The following is a 14708-nucleotide window of genomic DNA, read 5'->3' on the forward strand; positions in this document are numbered from 1 at the left end:
AGACCCCCAGACCACTTCCTTAATTAACCCCTTCCCGACCCATGATGTGCCGGCACTTCTCGGAGCGGGGGTGGCTGATGTTTGGAGCGGGCTCACGCTCTGAGCCTGCTCTATACACTGCAGGTGTTGGCTGTGTTTTACAGCTGACACACTGCTCTAATGGCTAGGAACGGTGATCGCGCTGTTCCTAGCCGTTTAGCTAGTTAAATGCCACGGTCACAGCATAGCTCAGCCAGTTACGCTGTTTCCGTAACTCGACTATGTAATCATTAAGTGGCTGGGAGAGCACAAAAAGCTAGAACGGGGTTTAGGGGGCCCCGTTCTAGAGATATGTGCGGGTCCCAGTGGGGGGACCTGCATCTATCTGAAATTTATGACACAGCCTGTGGATATGTCATAAATGTCCTTTATGGGAAAACCCGTGGGGGACGGCCCCCTCCGACAGCCCAATGCCCCCCGCAATCTGATGGGGGGGCACCGATGGTTGTCATGGCAGCCCGGGTCTAATGAAGGACCCCAGGTCTGCCTTCTGTCTGCCTCCTGCAGGGCTTAGCAGAAGCCTGTAAAATTATAATATACTGCAATACATTTGTATTGCAGTGTATTGTACCAGCAATCTAACGATCGCTTGTTTACGTCCCCTAGGGGATCTAATAAAATGTGTAAAAAAAAAGTTAGATTTTCAGGAGTGTAAATAAAATAAAATAAAATATTAAAATCTCAAAAAAAACAACCTTTTCCTATTTTTTCCTAACCAAAATGTCAAAAAAATAAAATAATTGGTATCGCTTTGTCCGTAAAATTCTAAACTATTGCAATATACCATTATTTAACTCGCACGGCGTAAAAAAAAATGAAAACACCATAATTGTATGTAGAAAAAATGGTGCCAATAACAACTACAGCTTGTCCCGCAAAAAATAAGCTCTCACACCGCTCAATCGATGACAAAATTTTAACGTTATGGCTCTCAGAATGTGGTGAAACAGAACAATTATTTGTTTTAACAAATTGTTTTTTCTTTGTAAAAGTAGTAAAATATGAAATAATTTTTTCCTATTTTCTGTTGTCTAAATCCTGGATGCGTCTTACAGTCAGGTGCGTCTTATAGTCCAAAAAATATGGTAGTTTGAATATCTCTTCATCACTCCAGTCAACTCCAGTATTTTATTCTTTTTTTTTCTAGACATACTTGGAGACAGATGTAAGATAATGGCACGTAAGTGTATATTTCTAATACAAACTGCAATCTAGCTGCGTGATTTAATCTTTAATTAATTCATACATAAACATTTTCCCAAATATAATGAATTTGTGTGAAGGACCACCAAAGCGAGAAGAGAATGAGGAAGAAACATCCCAATATGAAAAACAAAATACAACTTACTTACAGATGTCAGAGTGAGGACTAGGTCTGGGATCCAGTGGCTGAAGCAATCTTGAAGGATGATAGTGATACATTTAGAATAGTGAAGTAACAAGCAAATATAAACATATTAGCCATAGACGTTCAGTACAGCTACATTTTGGGGAGTCAGGCAGCAGTAGCCAAGGCTTATATAGGAATGAAATGGGTTAAACTGGACACTGATCGTGGAAAGGGTGCTGTCCGGCATCTCAGGTAGCTTAGGGAGTAGTAAGGCTAATTGTAGAGTAGCAAAAATCAATTCTTGTACATATTTGTTAGGCCTGGTTTACATGGGACATTTTAATGCGTATTTTAGACACAGCCAGGAGTATATCATTAAGGGATGACAATAAAAAGAAAAGACTCCTACCAATCCTATTTTGTATTTACTTCTATGTTTGGCATAAAAAAAAATGCTCTGTAAAAACCTAGCCTTGATCTACTAGATTTCCTGTAAGCTCCTAGAACACAGGTTGGTAGAAACCTGGTGGAGAAATCTAGCATCCAACCTTTCCTCTATGCTTCCATTACGACAAAAGGAATGGCTAAGTTAAACAGGTAGCTTCTAACTTACTTGACTCTTACTTCAGACAGAACGATGCGGGAGGGTCCTAGTCATCAACTGACATAATTTTTAACTATTTAGATAAATATAATGGTCAGGATCAAATCTGGGGAACTAGGATAATTCTTTTTTAGATTTAGTATTCCTTTAAGGGAATAAACATCACCCCATTGGCTAGATATATAATATTCTAGTAAGATCTAAGGATCTGAAGATGGCTCCTGCACTTACTTCACATCAAGCAAACTCAGGGTAGTGTACATAAGAGGATAGCAAAGTGAAGTCACTACGAACGATGAAGAAAATTACTACCCATTTAAAGTTTAATAACTACCACATAGATGAGCAGAAGACTACTTTTAAGCTTCTTCAGGCAAGTGCCTGATCGGCAAGGGTCTGACCTTCAATGATCACTAGTAGAGATGAGCGAATTTCGTAAAATTCGTTTCGGGACCTCTTCTATTGAATAAATTTGCTGAAATTGCAAGTGCCCCAATTTCCCAGAGAACTTGTGTCTGATTCTCTGATTCTCTTTTCTAGTACCGTATCTAGCCAGTATCATTTTCTGTTTGGGCTTTTTATAGTGGATATGAGTCATCCACCTATACCCCTCTTGATTGGCTGCGCTAGAGGGAGGGATAACTGTGTGCATTTTGGGAAGGCTGCCTGCAAGGTATTATGGGGAAGCCAGCCTTAGGTCATGTGATCTTTTTACTAATCTGTAAAATGCCACCATGATTCGTGTGCTGCAAACTTCAAGAGTTTTAGAATTCCCGAATCCGAAACTTATTTGGACCGAATCAGATTTGTGTAGAATCGATTCACTCATCTCTAATAAAGAGCATGCAATTGCTTGCTAGTTATTAGAGTCCCACAGTCACACCCTGCCATTCGTTCATTGGTGAAATTTTCGAGCAATATGCCACCGATCTCTGAGATTAGACAATTCCTTTAATTTGTTATCCTGTCATCCAAAGTCAACTTCTACTAATAACATTATTTTAAACTTTGACAAATTTTCTTTGGTTTTATTGCTATATGTTTTATTTTAACATGTTTCATTGTACAGAGGGACCAATTATTACACCTGCAATATCTGTCAATCCAAACAGCAGTATCCCAGCAGGCAGCAACATAACTATCCAGTGTAATGGAGCAATACCAGGAGATATAGTCCTTCTATATAAGAATGGAAAAGAATTCTTGCAGCAGCAGTCAATCGGCTCCAAGGCTGATTTTATTCTAGCTAACATTTCTTTGACGCACCGAGGCCATTATTTCTGTATGATGCAATCAAATTCCAGGATGTCGAGCCATGTCAAAATTTCAGTGCAAGGTAAAATTTTGTGTCTTTTTTTACTACCTTTACTAAGCATCTCATCAATAAAATAATTTATTCCAATGAAGCTGGCCTGGCTCATCTCCCAGGGTGTGATGTTTTATACCTGAAACTCTGGTCAGCAAGGACTGCAAGTGAATGGGCAACCATGAAATACATGGCTAAGCCAAGTCAGCTAGTGTGGAAGATGCTCTTTCTTAGCTGTGGCTAAAAACAAGCCCTTTTCGTAATGAATTTAACCAGGCGAATAGTTGACAGTGGTAGGTAGGTCCGACGTCTAAAATGCTGAAGTTGCGGCCATCCATACATGTAGTAAAATATAGAATAGAAAATTTAGTATTAGATGGCCATTAATACTAAATTGATATCCCTGTTATACATGGGCTACCTAGTGGCTCTCTGCTTATAGACGCCTGGACGCATTTTAAAAGGTCACGCTTTGGCATACATTAGGCCCATTGAAACATACAGTCTATAAATGAGCTGCATTTGCCAAAATATACTCCGAACATAAGGAAAGGCAAGGTCTGAATAGAGCATGTTATTACTGTAGAAAAAGTTCCAAGAACTCTCATTGTAGAGTTTAACCAGACTAACAGACAGTGGTAGATATGATAAATGTTGGTTATATATATCATGTACACAGTATTATATATGTCAGTATGTCGATAGAATGAGGTCTATATATGCATAACAAATTTTCTTCTCTCTTCACTTTTACTATGTTCCAGACAATGCCCGCACTTTCTTATCCATTGAACCAACGGGTTCCATTTTCCTCGGTAGCAATGTAACACTTCTGTGTCACAAAACTAAGAGAGGGGAGACAATCAGCTTATTTAAAAATGGAGAACTGTATGACCAGAAGACATCTAACGGATCTACAGTTGAATTTCAATTCAGTAAGGTGACCCCAGAACATGAGGGGAGGTATTTCTGTAGAGAACCATCCAGATATAAAATCAGCAATGAAATCTACATTTGGATAGAAGGTAATTTTTTTTAATGGTGATTACATTGATTAGACTGTTCCCACACTTGTATCATCATGAATGAAATTGTCATCCAAAGCTGGTCATTTAACTAGAGTTTTCTGGCAAACTGTGCATCTCCCACCGAATAACCAAACCTTACATTCTTTATGAATGTTAATTTTCTCCAAAGCTGGCCATACATATTAGATCTAAATCAGCCGAAACTTCCTCCCGACTGTTTACCAATTGCAGATGTCGGGAAAAAGAAAGATTAGTCATATTGGATTTCAATGAGTCCCAATTCTATTCTCCTATGGGAGATAAACCACTACCAGAGGAGGGACTTATTGGTTTCTCCTCACTGAAATAAGCATGCATGCTTGGCCAAAGGCTATCTAATGTTTAGTCCAGCTTTAGGCTTCATGCACATGAACGTATTTTTTCCCTCCCGTAAATACTGGCGTAAATATGGGTCCTTGGTCACACTTATTCGACCCGTATTGCACCAGTATTTACGGACCCATGCCTGTAAATACGGGTCCGGTGTCACCAGTATTCCACCCGTATTTACGGGCACGTTTTCGCTGCAAAATTGCACTGCCCTAATCGGCAGCCCCTTCTCTCTTATTTCAGACAGAACGATGCCGGAGGGTCCTAGTCATCAACTGACATAAGTTTTAACTATTTAGATAAATATAATGGTCAGGATCAAATCTGGGGAACTATGATAATTCTTTTTTATATTTAGTATTCCTTTAAATGAATAAACATCACCCCATTGGCTAGATATATAATATTCTAGTCAGTGGCGGATTAAGTAGACCATGGGCCCTGGGCTGTTACCCCAACTTGGGCCCCCCTTCTGCACCGCCGCCGTAACTATTGTTAACACTGCCTTTTTGGGCAAGCATTAACAAATGGGTGTTACGATTCCCCTTGTCACAGGGCTGTGTCCCTACTTACTGACAGTATCACACTGTGCAGGGACACATCCTCCTGACAAGGGGAATTGTCTATCAGTCCTGGACTGCAGAAAGACTTTTTGTGAAATACAAGGATTTCCTATAATAAACATGTCAGGAGAGGTGACAGATTCCCTATATATCTAGTGACTCACAGGTGACGACGTCTGCGATTCTAGTAGTTTTTTTCCTCTTTTCTTATCCATCCGGTCCAGAGCTCATGGCGACTTCTCCCGGCCATGACTCATTTCTGCAGAATCTGCCACTCAGATGTCTGCGGCTCCTCACTTTTTCAACATTTCCACACCTATAAACGAAAATAAAATTATCATGGTGCCACATACTGTGCCCCTAAATATAATAGCACCAAAGACTGCACGCCTGAATATAATAATGCCAAACGCTGTAAAACACCACATATACACAGCCCCCTTTACATATTGCCACACACAGCCCCCTGTACATAGTGCCACACACAGCCCCTGTAGATATTACACACCCCCACAGATAGCGCCACACACAGCCCCTGTAGATATTACACACCCCGTATAGCTAGCACCACACACATCCCACCCGTAGAGAGCGTTACACACAGCCCCCTATAGAGAGCGCCATACAACCCTCCCCCCTTGTAAATAGCGCCACAGAGCCCCCCTGTAAAGAGCGCCACACACATACCGCTGTCGATAGCGCCACACAGCCCCCCTTGTATATAGTGTCACACAGCGCTCCCCCTTAGTATATAGGGCCACACAGCACTCCCCCCTTGCATATAGGGCCACACAGCGCCCCCCCTTGTATATAGGGCCACATAGCGCTCCCCCTTGTATATAGGGCCACTTAGCACTCCCCGCTTGTAAATAGGGCCACATAGCGCTCCCCCCTTGTATATAGTGCACACAGTGCTCCCCCTTTGTATATAGTGCCACACAGCGCTCCCCTACCCCTTGTATTTACTGTAACAGAGAACTTCCCCCTTTCTATATAGTGTCACAGAGCACTCCCCCCTTTGTATATAGTGTCACAGAGCGCTCCCCTCCCCCTTGTATATAGGCCCACACAGCGCTACCCTCCCCCTTGTATATAGGGCCACCCAGTACTCCCCCCTTGTATATAGTGTCACAGAGAACTCCCCCCTTGTATATAGTGTCACGGAGCACTCCCCCCCCTTGAATATATGCACAGCGCTACCCCTACCTAAAAAAATACATATATATTTTACTTACCTTGCTGCGTTCTCGTGGCGGCCTCTCAAGCTGGACGCATGTGAAGCCTCCGGACTAGACGCATGCGCAGACCGGCGTGATGCAGTACCTCATCACGCCGGCCTGCCCAGGGAGTCTTCTCTGTGCCTGATAGGTTGCAAGCCTAATGTGGCCTGCAGCCCATAATATTCGTTTGTATCTGAGGACTCAGATGAGGGGCATGAGGGGGCCCGTACGGTCTTGTGCGGTTCGAGCGGCCATGGGCCCCCTGGGAGCCTTGGGCCCCGGGCGGCCGCCCAAACCGCACTAATGATAATGCGCCACTGATTCTAGTAAGATCTAAGGATCTGAAGATGGCTCCTGCACTTACTTCACATCAAGCAAACTCAGGGTAAAGTACATAGGAGGATAGCAAAGTGCAGTCACTACGGACGATGACGAAAACTACTTTTAAGCTTCTTCAGGGAAGTGCCTGATGGGCAAGGGTCTGTCCTTCAATGATCACTAGTAGAGATGAGCGAATTTCGTAAAATTAGCTTTGGGACCTATTCTATTGAATAAATTTGCTGAAATTGCAAGTGCCCCAATTTCCCAGAAAACTTGTGTCTGATTCTCTGATTCTCTTTTCTAGTACCGTATCCAGCCAGTGTCATTTTCTGTTTGGGCTTTTTATAGTGGATATGAGTCATCCACCTACACCCCTCTTGATTGGCTGCGCTAGAGCGATAGATAACTGTGTGCATTTTGGGAAGGCTGCATGCAAGGCATTATGGGGAAGCCCGCATTAGGTCATGTGATCTTTTTACTAATCTGTAAAATGCCACCATGATTCGTGTGCTGCAAACTTCAAGAGTTTTAGAATTCCCGAATACTAAACTTATTCTGACCGAATCAGATTTGTGTAGAATCGATTCACTCATCTCTAATAAAGAGCAAGCAATGGCTTGCTAGTTATTAGAGTCCCAGGGTCACACCCCCACCATTTGTTCATTGGTGAAATTTTCGAGCAATATGCCACCAATCTCTGAGATTAGACAATTCCTTTAATTTGTTATCCTGTCATCCAAAGTCAACTTCTACTAATAAAATTATTTTAAACTTTGACAAATTTTCTTTGGTTTCATTGCTATATGTTTTATTTTAATATGTTTCTGTTTACAGAGGGACCAATCATTACACCTGCAATATCTGTCAATCCAAACAGCAGTATCCCAGCAGGCAGCAACATAACAATCCAGTGTTATGGAGCAATACCAGGAGATATAGTCCTTCTATATAAGAATGGAAAAGAATTCTTGCGGCAGCAGTCAATCGGCTCCAAGGCTGATTTTATTCTAGCTAACATTTCTTTGACACACAGAGGCCATTATTTCTGTATGATGCAATCAAATTCCAGGATGTCGAGCCATGTCAAAATTTCAGTGGAAAGTAAACTTTTGTGGTTTTTTTACTACCTTTACTAAGCATCTCATCAATAAAATAATTTTTTCCAATGAAGCTGGCCTGGCTCATCTCCCAGGGTGTGATGTTTTATACCTGAAACTCTGGTCAGCAAGGACTGCAAGTGAATGGGCAACCATGAAATACATGGCTAAGCCAAGTCAGCTAGTGTGGAAGATGCTCTTTCTTAGCTATGGCTAAATACAAGCCCTTTTCGTAAAGAATTTGACCAGGCGAATAGTTGACAGTGGTAGGTAGGTCCGACGTCTAAAATGCTGAAGTTGCGGCCATCCATACATGTAGTAAAATATAGAATAGAAAATTTAGTATTAGATGGCCATTAATACTAAATTGCTATCCCTGTTATACATGGGCTACCTAGTGGCTCTCTGCTTATAGACGTCAATTTTCTCTAAAAAAAAAATACCGCCTGGACACATTTTAAAAGGTCACGCTTTGGCATACATTAGGCCCATTGAAACATACAGTCTATAAATGAGCTGCATTTGCCAAAATATACTCCGAACATAAGGAAAGGCAAGGTCTGAATAGAGCCTGTTATTACTGTAGAAAAAGTTCCAAGAACTCTCATTGTAGAGTTTAACCAGACTAACAGACAGTGGTAGATATGCTAAATGTTGGTTATATATATCATGTACACAGTATTATATATGTCAGTATGTCGATAGAATGAGCGTATATATGCATAACAAATTTTCTTCTCTCTTCACTTTTACTATGTTCCAGACAATGCCCGCACTTTCTTATCCATTGAACCAACGGGTTCCATTTTCCTCGGTAGCAATGTAACACTTCTGTGTCACAAAACTAAGAGAGGGGAGACAATCAGCTTATTTAAAAATGGAGAACTGTATGACCAGAAGACATCTAACGGATCTACAGTTGAATTTCAATTCAGTAAGGTGACCCCAGAACATGAGGGGAGGTATTTCTGTAGAGAACCATCCAGATATAAAATCAGCAATGAAATCTACGTTTGGATAGAAGGTGATTTTTTTTAATGGTGATTACATTGATTAGACTGTTCCCACACTTGTATCATCATGAATGAAATTGTCATCCAAAGCTGGTCATTTAACTAGAGTTTTCTGGCAAACTGCATCTCCCACCGAATAACCAAACCTTACATTCTTTATGAATGTTAATTTTCTCCAAAGCTGGCCATACATATTAGATCTAAATCAGCCGAAAATTTGCCTCCCGACTGTTTACCAATCACAGATGTCGGGAAAAAGAAAGATTAGTCATATTGGATTTCAATGAGTCCCAATTCTATTCTCCTATGGGAGATAAACCACTACCAGTGGAGGGACTTATTGGTTTCTCCTCACTGAAATAAGCATGCACGCTTGGCCAAAGGCTATCTAATGTTTAGTCGAGCTTTAGGCCTCATGCACACAAACGTATTTTTTCCCTCCCGTAAATACTGGTGTAAATACGGGTCCTTGGTCACACGTATTCGACCCGTATTGCACCAGTATTTACGGACCTGTGCCTGTAAATACGGGTCCGGTGTCACCAGTATTCCACCCGTATTTACGGGCACGTTTTCGCTGCAAAATTGCACTGCACTAATCGGCAGCCCCTTCTCTCTATCAGTGCAGGATAGAGAGAAGGGGCAGCCCTTTCCGAGGCAAAAGTAAAAGAAATTCATACTTACCCGGCCGTTGTCTTGGTGACGCGTCCCTCTTTCGACATCCAGCCCGACCTCCCTGGATGACGCGGCAGTCCATGTGACCGCTGCAGCCTGTGATTGGCTGCAGCGGTCACATGGGCTGAAATGTCATCCCGGGAGGTCGGACTGGAGGAAGAAGCAGGGAGTTCTGGGTAAGTATGAACTTCTATTTTTTTTACACGTTGATTTATATTGTGATCGGTAGTCACTGTCCCTGGTGCTGAAAGAGTTACTGCCGATCAGTTAACTCTTCCAGCACCCTGGACAGTGATAATCCATTGACGTTGCCTAGCAACGCTCCCGTAATTACGGGTGCACACACGTAGTCACCGGTATTTACGGGAGTCCCATAGACTTCTATGTGCCTGCCCGTGCCATAATTACGGCCTTAAATAGGACATGTTCTATATTTTTCAACGGCCCGGGCACCTTCCCGTAAGCATACGGGGAGGTACCCGTGGCCAATAGAAGTGTATGGGCCCGTAATTACGGCCCGTGATTACGGGCGTTTTTACGTTCGTGTGCATGGGGCCTTAGTCTGTATTTTATTTAACTTGTTAGCGCAGAATTTTGTGCTTTAGAGCTGTTCTTCGACTTGTATGTTAAGAATGTAAGGGTATGTGCACACGAGGGCATTACGTCCGTAATTGACGGACGTATTTCGGCCGCAAGTACCGGACCGAACACAGTGCAGGGAGTCGGGCTCCTAGCATCATAGTTATGTACGACGCTAGGAGTCCCTGCCTCGCTGCGGGACCACTGTCCCGTACTGAAAACATGATTACAGTACGGGACAGTTGTCCTGCAGCGAGGCAGGGACTCCTAGCGTCGTACATAAGTATGATGCTAGGAGCCCGGCTCCCTGCACTGTGTTCGGTCTGGTACTTGCGGCCGAAATACGTCCGTCAATTACGGACGTAATGCCCTCGTGTGCACATACCCTTAGTTGCAACCAGCTGTATTTTCTCAGTGTAAAAGGGGGATAATAATTAGCAGATGACAATACATAAGATAAAATGAATATCCACCCTTGAATATCATATTTTTTTTAATCAAAACAGGTTAAAAATTCTGTGCTGATTAATTTCTTTATATATCTTTATAGCGTTCAGAGATCATTTTCTCAGATACAGAACTTCAAATCACCAATATAGACTTGATTTAAAAAATATTGTGCTGGCTGCCTGCAGGTTTGAAAGGGGTTGTCTGCTTTACATACGTATATATATATATATTTTTTTTTTAAATGTGTTATGAACCTGAATATATAAAATTGCTGGAGAATAGCCACCATTGCTGAAGATTGCCTCTTGTTCCCATCTGCAGCTGCCACAATCTGCAGACCTAAGAAAAAATCATATAAAAAAAATACCTTGCGCATCTTGTGAGTTGTAAGCTGAAATTTTGTTGTTTCACTTTGCCTAAGTATACAATTTTTCTTTTGGCCAGCATGTCTTAAAGGGCCAGTTATGTACAGGCCTAAGACCTAAGTGAACTTCCCTTTAGACTCTGTAAAGAACTGATGTACTTGAGTTACCATGCCAAATTGTGATTGTATCACTCTCAGGCGTGCCTCACACTGTGCCGTTCCAGTTTGCGGAAAGTGTCAAGAAGCTATAAAAGTCTCCATTTACAAAATCGGTGGACTGCCGTCTGATAAATTATACCCACACTTACATGTGACGAGCCGTGTCCATCAGTCTCCTCTTTACACTGTGACAGCACTAGTTTCTGGACGTCTAGAACCCGCACAAGCACGGATGGAATGTTGGTAATAGGATAACCGAATACTTTCATCTGCGCTTGCTCATGTCCTGGACATTTAGGAAATTAATGCAGGCGCAGTGTGTTGTAAAAGAGGAGACAGATGTGTTGCAATGGAGGAGGCTGATGAACGTCACATTGCCCCTGAAAGTGTCGGTGCACACCACCGATCTTGTAAATGGAGGTTTTTATAGTTTCTTGCCACTTGCACAAATAGGAACAACACAGTGTGGGGCAATCACAATTTGGCATGGTAGCTCGAGTGCACCGTCTCTAGGGAAGTTCACTTATGTCGTAGGCCCACCTGCAGCCATTTTCAGGACAGGAGTGGCATGCTGTCGGGACAGAAGTCTATGCTAACAAGGGGGCGTGGCTTCAGAAAGTGTCAAAACGGCAAGGAGCCACTAATGAATCTAATAAGATAAATTAATAATTTCTCTATATTCAGGTCTATAACATATTACTAAATTATGTGTAAAGTGGTCAATTAATTAACGTACACTGCTTATACACATAATCGAAGGCGAGCTCAGGGAGGACAGAAACCTCCTGTGGATCAGAAGGGCTCAGTATGCAGCTTCTATGCTCCCTCTAGTTAAGAAATGAATCAGCACCAAATTTTGTACCTTCAAAACAACATGTTATTAACAGGTTGAACATTCACTTGATGGCAGTATTCACAAGCACACACAGCAATAAACCACCACATAGACTAGATGTTACACTGATGTAAAATCCTTTTAGCAAACACTGTGGTCAGACTCCACGCAGTTTTCAGGACTTTTTTTTTTTTTAAATAGCAACATGCCCTATTGGTTGCTGTTTTGCCACAACACCCCATTGAATTCATTGTGAGAAATTGCAATATTAAAAACATCAAAGCCCCTTTGGTCTTTACATGCAGCAACACAACTGTTAATAAAAATGTTTCTTTTAAGAAACTGTGACCCCAATTGTGGCAAAAGTGGTTAAGCTGCTGGGATCAGAGTTATCTCTGTTCCCTGCCATTGCAGCGGGATGTTGGCTGTATAGTGCAACCGGCATTCTACTGGTGGTGCAGGTAATGCTTCTGTGTTCGCATCATCACCACAACGTAACTGTACGACAAGGTGCGGGCAGTTAGTCCTCACAATAACGCACAGTTATGTCATAGTGGTGTAACGGGTAAAGGAACAAAATAACATATTAATGTAATAAATAATTGGGGGAATCTATCTGTGCCCTAGAATGAAAAATCTACACCAGCTACAAACCGGCCTAGATTTCCTCTATAAGTTTTGTCCGTCTATAGATTAAATTATAGAGAATTATTTGAGCCACAGATACCCCCACCCCTTATGGAAGGCCCTGTCTACTTTATTTAATAAAGTGACAGAGGCAAAGTAAAAGGTGAAAAAGTCAAAAATTATGGCGCATATATGGCGTACAGCCATTGAGAAATACCCCCAATATGTTGTCACAATGTCATAGAGGGAGTAGTGTCTCCCATTTTAACAGTATCCATAAATCATTTCAATGGTCAAGTATTGGTGGGAAAGTGAGTCTATCACATGACTACGACAGATATATCCCATGTAGGTAAAACATTTCCTTTTTATATAACTGGAAGCAGAGATCTTGAGGAATTCATGTAGAAAGCATAATTGAAAATTGTATAACTTTTTATTATACAAAAAATTACCTTTATTTGCTAAAACCAGAATACCTCTTTAGAGATCTATCCATCATTCACAGGTGGTATTGAAGAAAAGCAGAGAGACTACTCAAGAGGAAACATGATCCGCATTTCCGTAGCTGGAGTTATCCTTGTAGTACTCATAATTGTTGTCTCAGAATATTGCTACAGCATGAAGAAAAAGAAAATGGAGGAGATCAGATGTCCACATGAAAACGAATATAAATTAAACTTTTAAAAAGCCAATTCAGCTTGTTTGCTAATACATTATTTTTACTACATAATTGTTAAGTGATCCCTCTGTCCTCTGTCAATCACAGCTTAGCGTCCCCGGAGATCACACAATCATTAGGATGCACTATTACATTCTAGCGCAGATTTTGCATGTTTAAAACAACAAATTTTTAACGGTAAGTATACTATCATATTAGCATAAGTTGTTTGAAAAGTTAGTGTCTATTTTTTCAGAATTTTTCGCCTGCATAGACATAGTTTTTAATGATAACATGCTGGCTAAGTCCAGCCAATACTAGAGTGAGCTTGGTAGCTTACTGCGGACTGCCTTATTATTGAGTTCAGTGTAACAGTATGCATTAACCACTTAATGACCAGACAATTTTAGTTTTTTCATTTTTGTTTTTCCTCCCCACATTCCATTGGTATGAGGGCTTATTTTTTGCGGGGCGAGCTGTAGTTTTTCTTTAGTACTGATTTGGGGTACAAGTGAATTTTTGACTTTTATTCCATTTTTTTGGAGAGCTAAGGTGACCAAAAAGCAGCAATTCTGCCATTTAAAAAAATGTTTTACAGCCTTCACCGTGCGGGTTAAATAATGTTATATTGTAATAGTTTGGACTTATTGCACCAATACCAGTTATGTTAATTTAAAATATTTAACTTTAGGAAAAAAAATGGCAAAATGTTTTTTTTTAATTTTGTTTTTTAAATACTCTACATTTTACAAAATACAGTAGAAAAAGTCAAGAGGAACCAATAGTCATAAACATAGAGAATATGTGTGGATGAGCAATACATCATGTATAATATTAAATGGGTTTTAATAAAACTGTAACATCTTGTCTACCCCAACTATCCACCCCAAGCCACCCCCATGTCACCACCTACTAAGTAAACAATTGTATCATAATAAAAATAAAAGGTGTTCGTCCATGCAAAATTTCTAAAGAATACCATGCTGTGTTGAAAACAATCATGAACAGATTTACACACTGTTAAAGACTACTTGATAATAAAGGATTACCATGATAAAAAGAATCGCCTTGTCTGTGTCTCTTTTTGTAATGTGGAATTGAGCCAGTCCATGAAGAATAAATATTCTACCTTTGTAACAACCAAAAGGTACTGTGTCAGGGTTTGCCCAATAATGCAATATACTTTTGCAGTTTGCGCTCTCCCAAATAGACAGAGTATGTTTTTTGAGTTTAGAAAGACTATTCTTGTCAGTACCTGAGAGAATGTGAAAGACTGTCCATTCAGGAATCGTATTAAAAGATATTTTAAATGTCTGAAAAATAATAATTTACCATAATAATTGTGTACATGGATATTCTGAGAAATTATGAAAAATGTCAGTGATGGGTTGACTACACTTGGCACCGAAATACTCCTCTGGAGAGAATTTTAATTGTAACTGGGGGGTAATAAATGCTCTATGGAAAT

The 14708-nt window shown here is 40.9% G+C and overlaps 1 protein-coding gene across 1 annotated transcript; it reads left to right on the forward strand.

Annotated features, from left to right (window-relative positions):
- The first annotated feature begins 1192 nt into the window (after positions 1–1192).
- Positions 1193–14260, forward strand: LOC142662601 (leukocyte immunoglobulin-like receptor subfamily A member 2). The gene is made up of 6 exons (XM_075840813.1): positions 1193–1219; positions 3043–3309; positions 4044–4304; positions 7615–7881; positions 8641–8901; positions 13088–14260. Exons 1-6 carry the CDS (start codon positions 1213–1215, stop codon positions 13264–13266), a joined length of 1242 nt encoding a protein of 413 aa, XP_075696928.1. The 5' UTR covers positions 1193–1212; the 3' UTR covers positions 13267–14260.
- Positions 14261–14708: the final 448 nt, after the last annotated feature.

The sequence above is a fragment of the Rhinoderma darwinii genome, chromosome 10 (genome assembly GCF_050947455.1).
Source record: "Rhinoderma darwinii isolate aRhiDar2 chromosome 10, aRhiDar2.hap1, whole genome shotgun sequence".
NCBI classification, from domain to species: Eukaryota; Metazoa; Chordata; class Amphibia; order Anura; family Rhinodermatidae; genus Rhinoderma; species Rhinoderma darwinii.

What these genes read in the sequence shown, in the direction of transcription:
- LOC142662601 (XM_075840813.1), top strand. An exon ending in TGTCAAAATTTCAGTGGAAA is followed by an intron (nt 7,882 to 8,640) that starts GTAAACTTTTGT and finishes ACTATGTTCCAG; the next exon opens with ACAATGCCCGCACTTTCTTA. An exon ending in AATCTACGTTTGGATAGAAG is followed by an intron (nt 8,902 to 13,087) that starts GTGATTTTTTTT and finishes CATCATTCACAG; the next exon opens with GTGGTATTGAAGAAAAGCAG.